This window comes from Caloenas nicobarica, chromosome 11 (assembly GCF_036013445.1).
Source record: "Caloenas nicobarica isolate bCalNic1 chromosome 11, bCalNic1.hap1, whole genome shotgun sequence".
Taxonomy (NCBI): domain Eukaryota; kingdom Metazoa; phylum Chordata; class Aves; order Columbiformes; family Columbidae; genus Caloenas; species Caloenas nicobarica.
In genome coordinates, this window is record NC_088255.1 from 21151869 (window position 1) to 21168787 (window position 16919).

Sequence of the window (16919 nt, forward strand, 5' to 3'; positions counted from 1 at the left end):
CACTTTCAAGAGTTTTAAGAGTAATCTTGGCACTCAAAACCTAACTCCGCTGCCCCCTGAGGTTTTATTTTGCTTCTCAAGTCTTTAGGGCCACATCCTCTTAATTAAAAGAAAAAAGCAAAATTCACATTGTCTTGAAGAGATGTGACTTGAGCCTTCCTGGTCTTCACAGTCTCTCTTCACGTTGTCAAATATTCCTCGAGGCAAAACCTGTGTCTCCTAGAAATGTGGGGAGGAAAGAAGCAGCAAAGCGAGTCCCCTGCGCCAGGCATCACCGCCCACCACAGCCCCCTCCTTCCTCAAAGGAAAAAATAATCATTGCACACCAGACTCCTTAAATCACTAGATTTTAATAGCCATATAAATCTTTTGTGTACAGCAATCTGTGGCATATGAGAAACCATATAGATACCCAACAACTTTTTCTGGCTTTCACCACATAAAACTATCACCTTTTTTTTTTTTAATTTTTTTTTTTTTTTTTTTTAAATCAAGTCCTGTAGTAGAAACAACAACCAAGCAATTAACAGCGAATTTCTAATTTTCTAAAAGAACAGCGTTTCTTCTCTGAAAAAGAGCAGAGAAGCTGACGGGGAGTTTCAGATCTATATACAGGTGGGGGTACCTCGGCAGGACGGCGAGATGATGGCTGTCAGCACCCCAACGGTGCGGGGGGCTCTTAGCACCCACTGTCACCCCCCGGAGAGGGCAGGGGTGACCGAGGGGTGACGGTCACCTCGCTTTGCCTTCCCCAGGCCCACGCACCGCCCTGCCCTCCCGCAGCCGGGGGTCCTGCCCAAAACCAGGACCAGCCCCGTCCTCCCGGGACCCGCAGCGGGGGACCGCACTGGGGGGATGCAGGATCCATCCCCCGACATCGCCTCGCAGCCTGCAGAGCGCAGCTTGTCCGCATTGCCCGTTTCTATCCCTAATTTCACTCGCTCAGGAGTTACACTCGTGGAGAGGACGCACAAGCACCCCGTGCCGTTCCACGGCACCGCAGGCGAGCTGGCCCCGCCGGGGGCACCCCCTGCGCTACCCACATCCACAGCCGCTCCCACCCCTCGCGCCTGCTTTCGGTGACATCGGCATTCGCAGAATTCACGGAATTCATTAAGAAAAATCGTTATTTACATCAACGTGTTCAGAAGCGCGACGTGATAGAGGAGCTGAGATAAGAGTTTGCCCGAATTTGCTGCCTCGCACCCTGTCCATGGGTTTATTGCTGGCTCGGGCTCGGGGACCGGATCGCCCGGGCAGTTTCCATCCCTCCGGTTCACACACCGGTGGTGAAGCTGCTGTCTGCACCCCGAGTTTTCACTCGCTCTTTCACCCCTGGACAGGGCGGGCTGTGCACGGGCACCGTCCCCTGGGCAATGTTAAGGCATCACATATACGCAGGAGCTGTTCGGGCATTTGAAAAAAACCCACTCAAAGTGTAAACATTTTCGCACATACAGTCATTGGACTTCCACGCATGAAGTTTCTGGTTGTTTTCTGCATAAATCACGAGTTAAGGAGCTACACAAAGAGCACTCGAGCCTGGAGCACGGGGGTTCTCTGACAGCACGGCAGCATGCAACGCGATGGACTCTAAGTAGTAGAAATATTGTTAAGTCTCAGTTCAGGATGCTTCTTCCTTCCTACGCTTCTTATATAGTTTAGATAAATGTCATTAACAACTATGTGCCGGTAACTCGGGTAAGATGGGTGGCTGCGTAAGGAGCTTCAGCATACGGCATGGCTAACGCTTGGTGATTTCAGCTCGTTTCTACTTTATCTCTAGAAAAGGGAGAGATTCTGCTTCCGTTCCGGTATCTATGGAGGTTGCTCAATGACCCCTAGGTTGCTGTGCCGGCGGTGCTATAGGTTTAGGTATCAGTGATTCTGCCTTCCTCAGGGACTTTGGCACATTCACCTTGATTCGCACATGAGATCCCTGAGAACTTCTCAAAGCTGCAGTACTTTACAGTTTAACAGACCCGGCGCGGGCGCTCAGCTCCTTGCCACGCTCACGCCTGCTTCTTGATGTAGTAGGGGCTGTGCAGCAGCGCCAGGAACTCCAGGATGAGGTTGGCCGTCTTGCGGGGCCGTTCCACCACTACCGAGTGCCCACAGTTCTCCAGGATGTACACGTGGCAGTCCGGGATGGCGCTTGCTAAAAGGTTGGCACCAGAAACATCCAGGACCTGGGTGGCGGGGGAAAAAAAATGGTCACTCCCAGGGGGAGAGCTAGGTTTTGGTTGACACCGTAGAAAGAAACCCTCTTTGAGCTGCCTTTGTGAGTCCAAGTAAGATGCTGAGCAGGGATGTGGGCAGTGAGAACAGACTTTTAGCAGGGCCTGTTGCGATAGGACAAGGGGTGATGGTTTTAAACTAAAGGAGGGAGATTCAGGCTGGACATGAGGAAGAAATTGTTGGCCCTGAGGGTGGTGAGAGCCTGGCCCAGGTTGGCCAGAGAGGTGGTGGCTGAACCATCCCTGGAGACATCCCAGGCCAGGCTGGACGGGGCTCTGAGCAACCTGAGCTGGTGCAGATGTCCCTGCTCATGGCAGGGGGGGCCCTGGGGGGCTGGAAAGGTCCCTTTAACCCAAACTGTTCTGTGGTTCTATGATGTCAGCCCCATCCCATGGTGCCCATGCCTGGGGACAGGGCAGGGGTGCTGCGCAGTGCTGGTCTCGGTATGCAGCAGGAAACTCTCTTGGATGCTTTTTGGCAAAGGCGTCATTGCAAGCAACACTTGCACCTTTACCCACCTGCAGCTCGCCTCCTTCCCCCTCCCACTCCTCCCTCCAGAACCAGCCCCGCGAAGCCCCACGTTTTGCCCACAAACTGCAGATTCCTCCCCAGCTGTCAGGACAAGTCTCTTTGCTGGCACTTTGCTCCTCTGCCCAGCCCTCGCCTGCTGCGGTCCCAGCACCTGCCCCCATCTGTCCCCCCGCCCTCCCCAGCCCCGGTTCTCCCTCCCGCCCCGCGCTGGCTGGCAGCTTTCTGCCCATCACCCCGCCGAGCCCCCGTGCCCAAACCCATGGGAACAGGGGCACCCGTGTGCCGGCGGAGGGGCCGCGTACCTGGTCCTGCTTGCCCCAGATGACCTGCGTCGGCACTTTGATCTTGCTCATGTTCTCGTGGAGGGAGTGCCTGGACTTTTCATTCACGATTTCTAAAAACACTAGTGGGGGCAAGAGGAGAGAAGTCAGTCCTACAAGGGGCTGCTTTGCTGCCCGTTCTCACAGGGGTCCCTGCGGGCCAGCCCTGCCAGTGTCCCCTCGGTGGGACACCCGGGAGGGGTGATGGAAAGACCCCCCAGGGGCTGTCCCTGCAAAGGCTGAGTCCTGCGCTGCCACCGAGCCCCTCTGCAGAGAGATCCTCCTCCCAGCCCCTCTCCTCCTAGATACTAGCACTAATTAACCCACATGAGGGTGAAGCAGCGACCCCATCACTCACTGGTTGCTACCAGCGACTGAGTTGCATCCCCAAATCTCTTAATGACATTGCCCCTTCCCACCCTCACCAAGGCAGCAGGGGGGTGCAGGGGACAGATGGTGGCAGGGGACATGGGACCAGCCTGTCCCCACCCCTGGGGGTCCGGCTAGAAAGCCTGGCGAGAGGGGCGGCCGTCGAGCACTTACATTTCCGATAAAAATCATTGTGTGGGATGCGAACGTCGACGAGGCCTTGGAGGATCTGTGGGGAGAGCAGGGGGAGCTGCTGGGGGGACCGGAGCTCATCCTCGCCACCCACCCTGCCCCGTGCAGCCCCACAGCGACAGCAGCGCCTGCCCAGGCACCTCTGGCTGTCCCAGCCACGCTTAAATTCACGTATTTCAGCAACAAGTAATTTCTCCCCCAGGTCAGCTATCCACAGCCAGTCCTGGCCATGACTATGCGTTTCTTCCTTCTTTTTATTTTTTTGCCAAAAAAAAAAAAAAAAAAAGTCTTGGTGCTACCTTACTTTTTTTCTTATTCTCCAATCTACTCATCCCAGACTTCCTAAGGAAAACCAGCTTAATGGCCAGGCCCTCGCCAAGTTCCTCCCGCCTGACAATGAGGCGATTAACATTTCCACCTCTTTTCCTTAAAAAGCAACAAACAATCCCCCTCCAGGCCCGACAACAGCCGCTTTAGTTATTTAACACTTCCTGACTGCTATATTTACTAAAAAGCCCCTCGACATCCCAACCCACTGCCAAGACTGTGCTGGAGGAGGAATTTCAGCGGGCGCTGCCGGAGGGAGGTGGGAAAAGTGAGTTTGAAGGGAAAGTGCTGGAAAGGTGTTGGGAGTGGAGCTGGGGGTGTCCTGTCGGGGTGACGAGCATCAGGCTCGGGGAGAAGCAAACCAACAGAAAAATAATAACAGAAAATGTAAAAATACAGAAAATGTCAAAAGAGGCACTGAAAGTTGGGGAGTTGGTGAATTGGACTCTAAGGATGTGTGACCTCTCATCCTGAAGAAGGGGTGTTAGCCGAAAAGCACGATTTATATGGGGGATGATACGGCTTCTTCCAAGTAGCAAGTGATAGAATGAGAGGAAACGGCCTCAAGTTGCACCAGGGGAGGTTGAGGTTGGATCATGGGAACAATTTCTTCCCCAAAGGGCTGTGGGGCATTGGAACAGGCTGCCCAGGGCAGTGCTGGAGTCACCATCCCTGGAGGGCTTGGACAGACAGAGATGAGGTTCTCAGGGACACGGGGCAGTGCCAGGGGTGGGTTATGGTTGGACTCAATGATCTTGAGGGTCTCTTCCAACCAAAATGATTCTGTGATCCTATAAAGCAAACCAGCCCCCCCAGCTCTGCCGCCCCTGTCCCGGCCACCACAGCCAGCCCAGCTCCTCACCTGCTGCGGCACCTTGAAGCGAACGTAGGAGCAAAGCTTCAGCATATCCGACATCTCCTCAGGAGTGGAGGGAATTAAAGGGATCCTGTCGATGCGTTTGGATTCTTGCAGCTCCCGGAGCTGCTTGATGAACTTGCTGTCGGTGGTACTCGGCAGGCCTGGGTCCAACGAGAAGGGGGGCACAAGCTAAAAAGCCGGACAAGACCCTACCAGCCCCAGTGACAGCATCGCTGTGCTTACCTCCAGCATCCCTGTCTCTGGCCTTCCACTTGCTCGATCATTAAAAAAAAAAAAATAGAGCGGGAAGAATAAAATCTGTACATGCAGCAACATTAATAGGTACCCAGGGATACCCCAGCCTCCCCCTGCTCCAGGGCTGACACCACTGAGCCCTGTGGGCTGACGCAACACAAGTTGTATTCCCTGGAGACATGAATAATTTGGCAAAAAATGTAGTGTTTATTTTTATGTAGACAGTGGATGCAAATACTAATGCCTGTGCCCAGCCTGCTACAGCAAAAAGTCAGACAGAAAACTCCAGAAGCCCCAACCACACGCACCCCATCCCCCAGCAATGTTATCCCAAACCCCTCTGCAGCCCCACACAGGGGTTTCACACCCTGAAATGGAGATTGTTGGCTGAAAGCTCCCCAAGAGCCTTCCCTGTAGCTCGGTAACCCTGTGCTTTGCTTCAAAACTTATTTCTTACCAGGAGCCTCTTTCCTTGTGTGCAAGGTGGAAGGAGCTGCTATAACAACCGGGATGCAGGAAAGCCCTCCCGGCAGAGGAGCTCCCTGCCAAACCTGCAGCACATCATGCCCAGGCTCCCCTGAGCCCCCCAGCCAAGGGGACGGTGGGGATGGAGGGATGCTGCACGGGCACAGGGACACCCCGCTGCCCTGTGCCCCATCCCAAAGTGCTCCTCCCACTTGGAGCACCCAAAGGTGCCAGCAGCAATCTCACCAGCGCCCAGAGCCCCAGCCCTCTGGCACAGTGGGGCTCTTGAGTGGCCAGACTGGGGAGGCTTTTCCCATCGCTGCTGGGGTTCCCCCTCCAGAGCTGGAGGCTACAGACATGCCATGTAAAACAGCTGCCACCCCACGGGAAACAGATTTTCCTCCAGAGCAGGACTTGTCCCGTTTGCCCTAATCCCAGCTCTAACCACAGCTCAGCGGGGCAGATCCAAAGCCCTAGAGAAAAGGAGTCAGGACAAGGCTGTGATTTCCCCCCGTGCCCTGGAAGCATGCCCGGCTAGAGCTTTTCAGATGATACATACACATTATTTCAAAATGCTTTGTACTAAAAGCCTATTTTGCCACCAGCACTGCTGTGGGCTTTTGCACTGGCTCCTGCTTGTCCTCTCCTCACCCCCCTGCCTTGCCCACCTGCGGGACAGATGAGGGTCAGGCTGCAAATGTCTTCTGGGTACTGAGCAGCGTAGACACCGGCAACGTTTCCCCCCATGGATGTGCCAACCAGATGAAAGGGCCTTCTGTTCAGCCTGATGCACTCCACAAACTGGCAGGAGAGCAGAAGGAGCATTGTTAGGGGAGAGGAAGCAGCGGCCTGGGGTCATTAGAGAAATTAAACTCAAAAGCTTGAGGTCGGTGGCTCTGGCTGCCTCGGAAGGGAGGGTGCAGGGCTGCACAAGGCAGGGCTCACGGGGCTTAGCATCCCTCTTGTCTCCACGTCCTGCACATCCTTGCATCTCTCTTGTCCCCACGTTCTGCATCCCTCTTATCCCCACGTCCTGCACATCCCTGCATCCCTCTGCAGAGGCGATGGGACGCTGGGCCATTACCTGGTGGATTCTCTGAGCTTGCCCGCTGATGGAGTAATCGTCCAGGTCCGAGCGGGTCGTGCCCTCGTGCCCGGGCATGTCCACACACACCAAGTGCAGGTTCTTTGGCAGGAACTGCAGAAAAAATAACAAGAGTGGTTACAGCACAGGGGAACTGCTGTGAAGCCCAGGGATGGACAATGGTGACCACAGGTGAGAGCAGGGGCATCGCTCTCCTCCTAGAAACCCCTGGTTACTTGTGCACCAGAACAAATCAGCTCGTGTACCAAGGATGACATGATGAGAATCACAGAACAGTTTGGGTTGAAGGGACCTTCCCAGCTCCCCCAGGGCCCCCCCTGCCATGAGCAGGGACATCTGCACCAGCTCAGGTTGCTCAGAGCCCCGTCCAGCCTGGCCTGGGATGTCTCCAGGGATGGTTCAGCCACCACCTCTCTGGCCAACCTGGGCCAGGCTCTCACCACCCTCAGGGGCAACAATTTCTTCCTCATGTCCAGCCTGAATCTCCCTCCTTTAGTTTAAAACCATCATCTCTTGTCCTGTTGCAACAGGCCCTGCTGTCCTCATCTTTCTTATAGGCAAGACTTACTTCCCACAGAGGAGGCAGGTATATACTGCCCTTCCCGTCTTCTTGTCATAGGGATGACAGGGATCCAACAATCAACCAGCACAGAACTAAGGAGGGTGTTTCTAAGACGTTACAGTGCTCATCACATCCCATGCATGCAACCGTTGGGTCCCCACACCACCCCCAAGCCCAGGACCATCGGCTCTTACTAAGCAGCAACATGATAGAAATGGAATCCCACCTTGACTATGGACAACCACATGTCTTTGTGGGCTGAGAAGCCGTGTAACATCAGGATGGACGGTCGGTACCCAGGTCTCCCTCTATAGGAATAACAAAACTGATAGTCATCGTAGTATGCATATCTAACCTGCATACCCAGGGCTCGGCGCCAGTACCTGGAAACAAGGAGAAAACACCACCAGTGAGTGAGGCAAGACCAGGGCCCAGTGGCAAGATAAGCCAGGCAACAAGTCCAAACTCAGCCGTGCGTTTGCTGGTTTGCTAAGACCAGTTAGGTCAGGCTCACATCAGTGCTGTCATGGCCCTAACTGGGACCAGTTCTGAGCATCTGGTCCCTGGATCAGACCCCGCGCTCACAAGGGATCTCTTACTGGTGTCGGACCAGCCACTGGCTATTCATGGCGGCCCTGCAGATGGCTTGGGGAGACACCCTGTTTGTTAAAAACTTTTAAAAATACCCAAAATAACTAATCTGCAAAATTCCCTCAAGGCAATGGAAATGGGCCAAAAATAACAATCCTAACATGGAAAACACCCAAAGGTTGGTATGAGGAGAGAGGCTCAAGAGAGAATAGCAGCGTGCAACGGAGGTGCTTGGTCCAGGTGGGGTTATTCAGGCAGAACCTCGCATGGGACAACATCACACCCTGGACAAGCACCTCGGATCCCAGCCAAACCCACTGTGTCACCCAGAGCACTGCACAAACCCATTCCCCGTGTATCAACTAGATGATCTTTAAACATTTATTTATACACACACAAAGGACCAGAGGGAACCATCTTTATGGCTCAAGCACCCCAGAAGATACCAGGGTAACCCCACGGAACCCGGGGTTATTCCTCTGCAAGCAGCGGCAGACGGCTCCTGCCAGCCTGCTTGAGGAGGATGCAATGAAACCACCGGCCAGAGGGGACCTGGACAGAGATTATCAGTGACACTTGGTACACATGATGTGTACGTGCAGCCCTAGATGGAGAAGCAGGGATGCTATTGCTGCATTTCCCCTCTGCTCAGACACAGCCCCTGCCAGGACAACCACCAGGCTACTCCTGACGGCCAAGATACTGACAAATATTTTTATGTATAACAGAATTTGAGACACAAGAGCAAGGTCACCAGCACTGCTGGGCTGCCCTAGCTCTCTGCCCACTCAAAGCTTATGAATAGTGCAATCCTCTTTTAGCATAATCCCTTTTTGGAGGGAGTTAGTGGGACTTAAGCAGCATCTCAGCTCTCTGCTGGTCCTCCAAGGAGAGGTGAATTTCTCCCTGAATAAGTGTCTTAAGAGTCGTCGCCTCAAAGGCACCGGTGTAAACTACCGATGGGCAAGATGATAACATTTTTAGCAACTGATCCTGATGGATCAATTCAGCAGAAGACAAAATAATCTGTGCAAAGCTGAACTGATCCCTCGCAAGGTGTTAACGCGCTTAGTGGCAGCGGCTAAACTGATTAACCCCTGGTGGCCAAGCAGGCAGGGCAGGCAGGGCAGGCAGGGCAGGGGTCAGCAGGGCAGCCCTGGGTGTCACACCCAGCATTAGTGCCCCGGGAGGGAGCGAGGCCATCGGTGACAGGGACCCGGTGTGACCCAGGGCTGTGCCAGCTGAGGACACGCAGAGCGGCAGCAAGGAGGAGGAATGGGGCAGCGAGAGAAGGGAGAAGCATCTCCCAGGATGTGGTGAAACACAATGATTTTACCCCAAAAAGTTGACTCAGAAGCAAATAGGAAAGGATGAGTAAAGAGCAAACCCACTTTTCTCGCCTGCTGTCCCTAAGAAAAGAGGTGCCCATGAAACAGAGCGTCATGGTGACTCCTGTAAAATGCCAATGCTGCCAGAAACGCTGGGAGAGAGATGGGGGCGCTTACCCTTCACAAGAAAAGAGCCCTGGTGATCTCTGCTCACATGCTCCCTCCTCACCCGAACACAGACCGACCCACCCATGGTGCATCTTCACCCAGCCCCTAATTCATAGAATCGTAGAATCATTTCAGTTGGAAGAGACCCTCAGGATCATCGAGTCCAACCATAATTTAACCTAACTCCAGCACTAAACCATGTCCATAAGAACCTTGTCTAAGCGCCTTTTAAACCCCTCCAGGGATGGTGACTCCACCACTGCCCTAGGCAGCCTGTTCCAATGCCCGACAGCCCTTTCTGTGAAGAATTTTTTCCTAATATCCAATCTAAACCTCTCCTGATGCAACTTGAGGCCATCTCCTCTTGTCCTATCACTTCACAGCCCTGAAGGACAGAGCAGCAGCATCTCCTCTGCCTTCTTCTCAACCCAGCTCCTCAGAGCTCCCAGCATCAGTCCTTGTGCCTCCTTCTCCCCGTCCTGCCCCCCGTATGCAGCAGTGTTTCTCCAGTGATCCCCCTCTGAACCTGAACCCAGCAGGGTCCTCCCTGCCTTCCACCAGCTGCTCCTATGTCCAAGGAAAAAGAAAAATAATTTGCCTGACAAACCCGGTACCATCTGGACCTGCTGCTTGCTTGCCTTTGCAAAGAAACGTTTGGCCTCGCAGCTCCCCACACGATGCACAACGGGAAGAAATTCTCCCCTGTACCGATCCAGTCGCTGGGATTTTCATCCCACCCTCCCTCAGCCCTCAGCTGTCATTAAAAGGTTGCTAATTAATGTGCCGTTAGAAATGGGCTCCATCGCGCTGCTGCGCCTGAGTGTCGGACGGGCTCCCGTCCTCCTCTCACAGGAGGTCACTTTGATTTGGAAACACCCCGTGAGCAAAACTGCAGGAGCCACCATCTGCCAGCAGCATGTGAGGGCAGCCTGCTGTGCTGCCTGCTGCTGCCTGCTGCTGCCTGCTGCTGCCCGTTGTGCTGCCCACTGCTGCCTGCTGTGCTGCCCACTGCTGCCTGCTGCTGCTGCCTGCTGCTGCCTGCTGCTGCCCGTTGTGCTGCCCACTGCTGCCTGCTGTGCTGCCCACTGCTGCCCGCTGCCGCTGCCTGCTGCTGCTGCCTGCTCCTGCCCGCTGCCTGCTGCTGCCCGCTGCTGCCCGCTGCTGCCCGCTGCTGCTGCCTGCTGCTGCTCGCTGCTGCTGCCCGCTGCTGCCCGCTGCTGCTGCCTGCTCCTGCCCGCTGCTGCCCGCTGCTGCTGCCCGCTGCTGCCTGCTGCCTGCTGCTGCCCACTGCTGCTGCTGCCTGCTGTGCTGCCCACTGCTGCCTGCTGCTGCCTGCTGCTGCCCGCTGCTGCTGCCTGCTCCTGCCTGCTCCTGCCTGCTGCTGCCCGCTGCCTGCTCCTGCCCACCGCTGCCCATGCCGGTCGAGGAGACGCTGCCCCGGCTTCTGAAAGGAGTGTTATTCCAGCTTTCCCCTGCAACAAACCCAGCCAGGAAAGCTGCCAGCATGCTTATCACCCATTTCCAGGGACAGATGAAGGCTGAAGGACACAGCGCCAGCATCAGAAAGGACAAGATGCATGTGGGTAAGGAAAAGCATCACTCCAGCTTCTCCGGCGCTCCAGCCCAGAGTGGGGAGAATGAGAAAAGCCCCATCCATAACTAGCAGCGAGAGAAAAGCCCCTGCCCACCAAGCAGGTTGTTAACCAGGAGGGATCGTGTGAGCCCGAGGAGTCACGGCAGAGCCAAGGCCACCCGCAGCAGTGGCTGCAGTGACAAGGCGGGAGGTCACCAGCCCGCCGGGCTGCCAGGCTGGGGGACAGCCAGCAATGGTGACACTTTTCCCAGCCACAGTCCCATCCTTGGGGGAAACAACCCAGAAAGGCTCAGAGACATCCCGCAGCCCAGCTGAGGCTGCCCTGACAGACAGAAGCCTCAGCAGCAACAAAGCAATAAGAAAAGGCCATTTTCTTCTCCCAGAGATGCTTAAAGCTACACACAGATGGTGCGACCATGGAAAACTCCACCTTACGTCCTCCTGTCGCCATCACGCACAGGAACGCCCACCTCCATCCATGATGACTTGCTGCCCCTGGGCTTTTTGCAACAAGCCCTGTGTGTGCTGGGACCTTCCAGGGAGCAGCAGCAATTCCGCCCCTGGGCTAACAGGAGAGCAGCCGGGCTAGCCAACTCACCAGTAGTAGATGCGGATGAGCGCAGAGGGCCAGAGGAGGAAGGAGGCGACGAAGGCCAGGATGGGGATGGCCAGGGTGCCACCGGCGATGACAAACATGTTCAGCACGTCGGGGTCCATCCTGCTCTTCCCTGCCCAGCCTCACCTGCCCACAGTTAGGGAAGGATCAGAGGTTAAATACCAGAAATGATGACAAGTCAAGGCTAAATGAGATCTCTGCTGCCAGGGGGAGGGGGAAGCGGCTCTGTGAGAGGCAAGGGGTACGGCTCGGGAGCACAGCAACGTCTCTTTCAGTTTCAAAACTTGATTATTGGCAATGAGTCTCCTAACAGGCACGGACCATGTCTAGGGTGACTGGAAGCGTTTAAAAAACAGGTAGATGAGGTTCTCAGGGACATGGGTTAGTGCCAGGGTTGGGCTCAATGTTGTTTTGGTGTCTTCCAACCAAAATGATTCTGTGATTCTATGACACAGCCCTTGGGGCAGTCCACAGACGCAGGGAGCACAGCACCCATGGGTGCAGGCAGCCTTTCCCCCGATGGGTGCAGGCAGGGATGGCTTAAAGCAGGCTCCGTGTTGCTTTTCGGAGGCAGTCGTCCAGCTCGGGCTCCCCTCCCCCTGCCCGATCCCAAATCGGCACACAACCACTGACCTAGAATTGATGGCTTGAGCCCGGCTCTCATTACTGCTCCGCACAGGCACCAACTAATCAAGGCAGCAGAGCCTATTAATGGGCTTGGGAACCAAAGGAAGCAACCTGGCAGGGTGCTCTTTGGCCACCAGCCCTTATCTGAGACAAATTCACCCCCGCCCCCACGTCCTCGCTCCTGCCCCACAGGCATTTTGCCCCAGCTGTGGATCCCAGGTCCCCATCCCGGGTCCCGAACATCCTTCAGACACACCCCAGGGGCAGCAGACGGAGGACGCCGGGCACAAGGACGAGCCCTCACACAACGCCGTGCTCGTCCCTGAACTGTCCCCACCACAGGCAGCCGGGATATATTTTTCTCATTAAGAGATTAAACCTGTCGCACACACATCTCCTCTAATTCTCCCTGCTAGCCAACATATGTCTCACCCTTTCCTCAGTGCTGGCTCTTTTGTCACACATTTCTAAAACGAGATGTTTCCAACGCCTGCTCTCCCACCAGCCGTCCCCCCCATCACCACCACATCGCTCCGTGCCGGGACAGGCAGATTTATTTCTGTTCCCTGCAAGACCCATGGCGGTGTGTGGTACGTTGTATGTTATGCCGGGAAGCAGGAACTGAATCACCACGGTCACATCCTCCCCCCCCCCCGACGCCATCACACTGGATTGCATCAAACCACCACATTACACACGACCAAGAAAAACGGTTTACGGAACCTCTGAAGCAACAGCCAGGTTTGCCCTCTTCCCCCAGGGAAAATAGAAGTAACAGAAATTTGAGGAATACTGCCAATATTTCTACCAGGCACCTCCTTAAAAATGCTAAACCCCGTTTCCTTCTTCAAGCCTCAACAACACACCGTTATTTGTTTAATTAATATTTTGTAGAAAGATTTTTGATCTCTGTGTGGTTTGTTCATAGGTAAATACTTTGTGCAACAGATAAACCATGTAGGTGAGAGCAGGGCTGCACAGGAGCCCACCCGAGAGCACCTTACTATGTCACTAAAACAGTGAAGCAATTAAGCACAGAAAATTGTCATCGTCCCCATCGGTGACCCGTAACAAGAGAACACAGGGTCGCCACCTCCGCCTCCGCCGCCTCCACCGCTCTTGGAAAGCAAAACAAGAAGGAGAAAGCCTTTAAAAAGCTCAGCTTACTCTGCAGAGATCTCCTCCTCCTCTCGACACAGCTCCTGCTTGTTGTGGGTAGTGGCAGCGTCTGAAAACACTGTTGGAAGAGGAAAAAAAAAAATACTAAACTTGCACGTCTTCTTTTTCTCCTTTCAGAAATGGTATCTGGACAAAATGGTGAGTTCGGGGTATTTAAGGCACAAGCTTCCTTTCAAGATGCCTCAACTTCTCTTTCTGATCAACCTTTCCCCTGTTTATGTAAATATGGTCTTTTGTACAGTAAAGCCAAACGAGGGCACTTGTTCCAAGCAGGAGCAAAGTGCAAGCTGCCATCTGAGATGAAGCACAAGCCGCTGCGGCGGGGAGAGCAGGTGCCAGCAGCCCCCACCGCGGCACCCCGCGAAACGGGGGCTCACGGTTGCGCTTTGGGTGATTACAGCTATTAGAAGAAAGCCAGCTAAGCTGCTTCCCATCCCCTTCCTCTTCGTCTTAAATGTAATTTTCCGAGCACTGTCAGTGCCCCCCCCAAGCCGTCCCTGTGCTGAAGCCGTAGCGCAGAGCAGGAAATTACTGGCAAGGCAGGAAAGCACCGGCCTGAACTCACCAGCAGCTTTTAGCCATAGAAACTACTGAAATTCATGCTGGAGGTTCAGCGGGAGCACTGGAGCCCCCCCACATGAGCACTGGGGGCTGCTTCAAGCCAGAAAATCCCCAAGAGATCCCGTGCAGGTGCCCGGGGAGGCTCCTGGCCCCGTTGTGCTGGCGCGTTTCGGCAGGGCCACGGCAGCCGCCGCTCACCACGTGAGCCCCGGCGCCCAATGCCGGCCACACGCACCCGGCAACCCCGCCTGGGGCCCCCGCCGGCCGTGGGTGCCCGGGTGGAGGGTGCTTGGGGAGCCCCGGGGTGCGGCCTGGCCTCCTTCTGCGTGGGCAGAGCATCACCACCGGTTTCCATGGTTACCCACGATGGAGGCGAGGGGAAGGAAAACGCCAGCAGGCCCAGCTCCATGGTCAGGAACAACCAATGTCAACCCCTGTCCCCAGCACCCCAGCCTGGTAAAGCCACCCCTGCTGGCAGCAGCGCTGTGGGGACACCAGCCCCCCCAAAGCCAACCACGGTGCCACCCCCCGCCATGGTGCTTTGCCCCAGGGATCGTGACCCTCCCCACTGCACCGGCACCACGCCGCATGGCCCCGGCCCCTGGTACGGCCCTTTGCTACCAGCTAGAGACATTGTGGGCTTAAAAATAAAAAGCAAGCCCCATGGTAACAGCTCTAAATCTTCAGGCCACAGCTCATCCATCACTTCGAGGTGCCCTGTGACCAAGAGTCACAGCAAACGGCCCCAAGCGTTGCTACTGCTTCTTGGAAGGGTCTCCAAGTACCTCATAAATTAACTCTAAAACATCAGTCAGGGTTGCTACAGAGGAAAACGTGCTGATGACAGTCCCCAGGGTTATTGGTCAAAGGACAACAAATTACTGGGAGCAAGGTTTGAATCTGCATTGGGACTCTTTCCTCTTTCAAGCTCAGGCGGTCAAACCAGGGAGGCTGGAGAAGACCCAACAATGCAGCTCAGGTGTATACATTGATTTTTTCCAGGCCCCACATGAGATCAAGCAGCAGCAGCAGCACACCCCAGTGTGTGGGATCAAAAAAAATGCATTTAGCTCCAAGGGAAAAAAAAAAAGCCATCCTAGAAATGTGAAAGCAGCTGGGATTGTTACCCAGGGAGACAGGAGGCTCTTCAGCAGCATCAGCATCTCTCACAGAGCAGGTCTCGGAGCCGATCTCGCTGACAGGGCGAGAGCTGGCAAGGGGTACCGGGGGGGCACTTCGGGGGCTGCAGCACAAAAACCTTCACGAGAAAGGGGGGGTTCAGTGGGGAAGCGGGGAGCAGCGGCCAAGGCGCTGGGCAGCCCCGTGCAAGGCCAGGGAGGCTTTTGCCACCGCGGGAGTCACATGTGTGCCAAAATTCAAGCACAAAGGTTGTACCGGGCTGTGCTCACTGGGACTGGGCTGCAGAACCAGCCCGTGGTTGACCAACAACAGATTTTGAAACTCCAAATGGCTGAAAGCTAAGCAGCACATTCAGGAATACTTTACATTTTTTTTAATTGCTCAAGAAGAAGAAATTGACCAATTTTAAGATCGCCCCGCAGAAACAGGGCAGCTTTGACAGGCCTCAGCAGCTGAGATGGGGCCCCCAGAAACCCCGACTCGCACCACTAATCGTGCAAGAAGAAAAACCCAAAACACGCAAGTGAGCCATTTTCCTTGGAAACTGCCTCCCCTTGGCACCCTCAACAGCCAGAAAAATAACACTGACCATAAATGACAACATAACTAACATTAGGATTTCTCAGATGGCTATTTTGCAGCATGATCTTTTAGATGGCAGTCACAGTGAAATTATAATTTAAGATCTACTAATATTTGAAAGATCTCTGTCCATCAGCCAGCCAGATCTCAATCTTAATCCAACCTCCGGAGGGCTGGAAGTAGGAAATGTGCCCTTTCACCTTTATTTATTTATAGATGGCAAGAATGAGACCATTATTTCTGCGGTGCCATTTCACAAGACGTCTGTCTCTGACCCATTTGTATCTGTGCAACAGGGCTCTTAAACGTGAGCGGGAGAGTCTGGGTGGGCCCCCAGCCCCACTGCTGCACCCGGGGCTGGGAACACCCAGGGATGAGACGTCAGTGTCACCGCCAGCCGGCCTGGGGACAAAGTGGCTGAAAAGCAGGACTGGAGCGGGCTGTACTGCCAGCCAGATGCTGGTTTCAAAATTCATAACATGCTCATCCCCCTTCCGGACCCCGTCGCCATCCCCACCGTGCCGCACACGCACGCAGCGGAGGATGCACGGGCATATCTGATGTCACGAGTGCACCCGAACTCAGCCCTGGGGGCGGCAGGGAGGGTAGGAAAAATTTGCGGAGGGATGGGGTACCAGGTGGTCACCTCCAGGTCCCCTCTCACCAGCACGCAGCCCCCAGTTCCCCCCCTCCGAGCACCCTCCTCCAGCAAAATGACGGCATCCTACAAATAGCAGCAGCCGGGATGCGCCGCAGCTCTCCCGCCCTTTGCACCCCATTTTATTGGGGGGGGGAAGGACTTTCTGGCGAATTAATTAAATCCAAAAAAATATATACATTTAAATTCTCCCCACCCCCAGCGATGCTATGGTTGTGACCCGGGGCGGGGGGGGGGACCGTGGGGGGGGGCCCCGGACGCCGGAACGGCGTCCGGGGCCCCCCCCCACGGTCCCCCCCCCCCAAGTCTTAGCATTGCCCTCGTCACCCCCGCATCCCCCTCCCTCGCCTCTCACCGTGCCGATCCGAGCCGTGCCGGGCCGCAATGGCAGCGCTGAGCGGCGGAACGCGGCGGCTCCGTTGCGCCCTCCCCTCCGCTCCCTCCCTCCCTCCGCGCCCGTTGCCGGGGCGGCTACGCGGGGGCGCAGCGGAGCGAGGCGGGGATGCGGCGCGGTGCGGAGAAAGGGGGGATGTAGAGGGGGTATGGGTGGGTGGAAAGTGGGGAGGAAGGGGGGTGAGGGCGGCGTACAATAGGGTGCAAGGGAGGGGTATAACGGGGCTGCAAAGGGGCTACGAGGCGGATAAAATGGGGG

General features: G+C 55.4%; 1 protein-coding gene across 2 annotated transcripts; it reads right to left on the minus strand.

Annotated features, from left to right (window-relative positions):
• Window positions 1-360: 360 nt before the first annotated feature.
• Window positions 361-16700, minus strand: ABHD6 (abhydrolase domain containing 6, acylglycerol lipase). Of its 2 annotated transcripts, none has more exons than XM_065642607.1 (10): window positions 16623-16700; window positions 13315-13384; window positions 11503-11646; window positions 7450-7606; window positions 6641-6754; window positions 6225-6357; window positions 4840-4997; window positions 3633-3687; window positions 3072-3172; window positions 361-2189 (listed from the first exon to the last, which is right to left on the minus strand). In XM_065642607.1, exons 3-10 carry the CDS (start codon window positions 11619-11621, stop codon window positions 2013-2015), a joined length of 1014 nt encoding a protein of 337 aa, XP_065498679.1. In that variant the 5' UTR covers window positions 11622-11646; window positions 13315-13384; window positions 16623-16700; the 3' UTR covers window positions 361-2012. The 2 variants fall into 2 exon arrangements, with proteins under 2 accessions (XP_065498679.1, XP_065498681.1); XM_065642609.1 differs by lacking the exon at window positions 16623-16700 and adding an exon at window positions 13892-14019.
• Window positions 16701-16919: the final 219 nt, after the last annotated feature.

Coding starts and splice junctions, on each gene's coding strand:
- ABHD6 (XM_065642607.1), bottom strand. CDS start 11,621: ATGGACCCCGACGTGCTGAACATGTTTGTCATCGCCGGTGGCACCCTG. Junction 6,755..7,449: donor TGTGGTTGTCCATAGTCAAG/GTGGGATTCCAT, acceptor TTTTTTCTGCAG/TTCCTGCCAAAGAACCTGCA. Junction 2,190..3,071: donor TCTGGGGCAAGCAGGACCAG/GTACGCGGCCCC, acceptor CCCGCCACCCAG/GTCCTGGATGTTTCTGGTGC.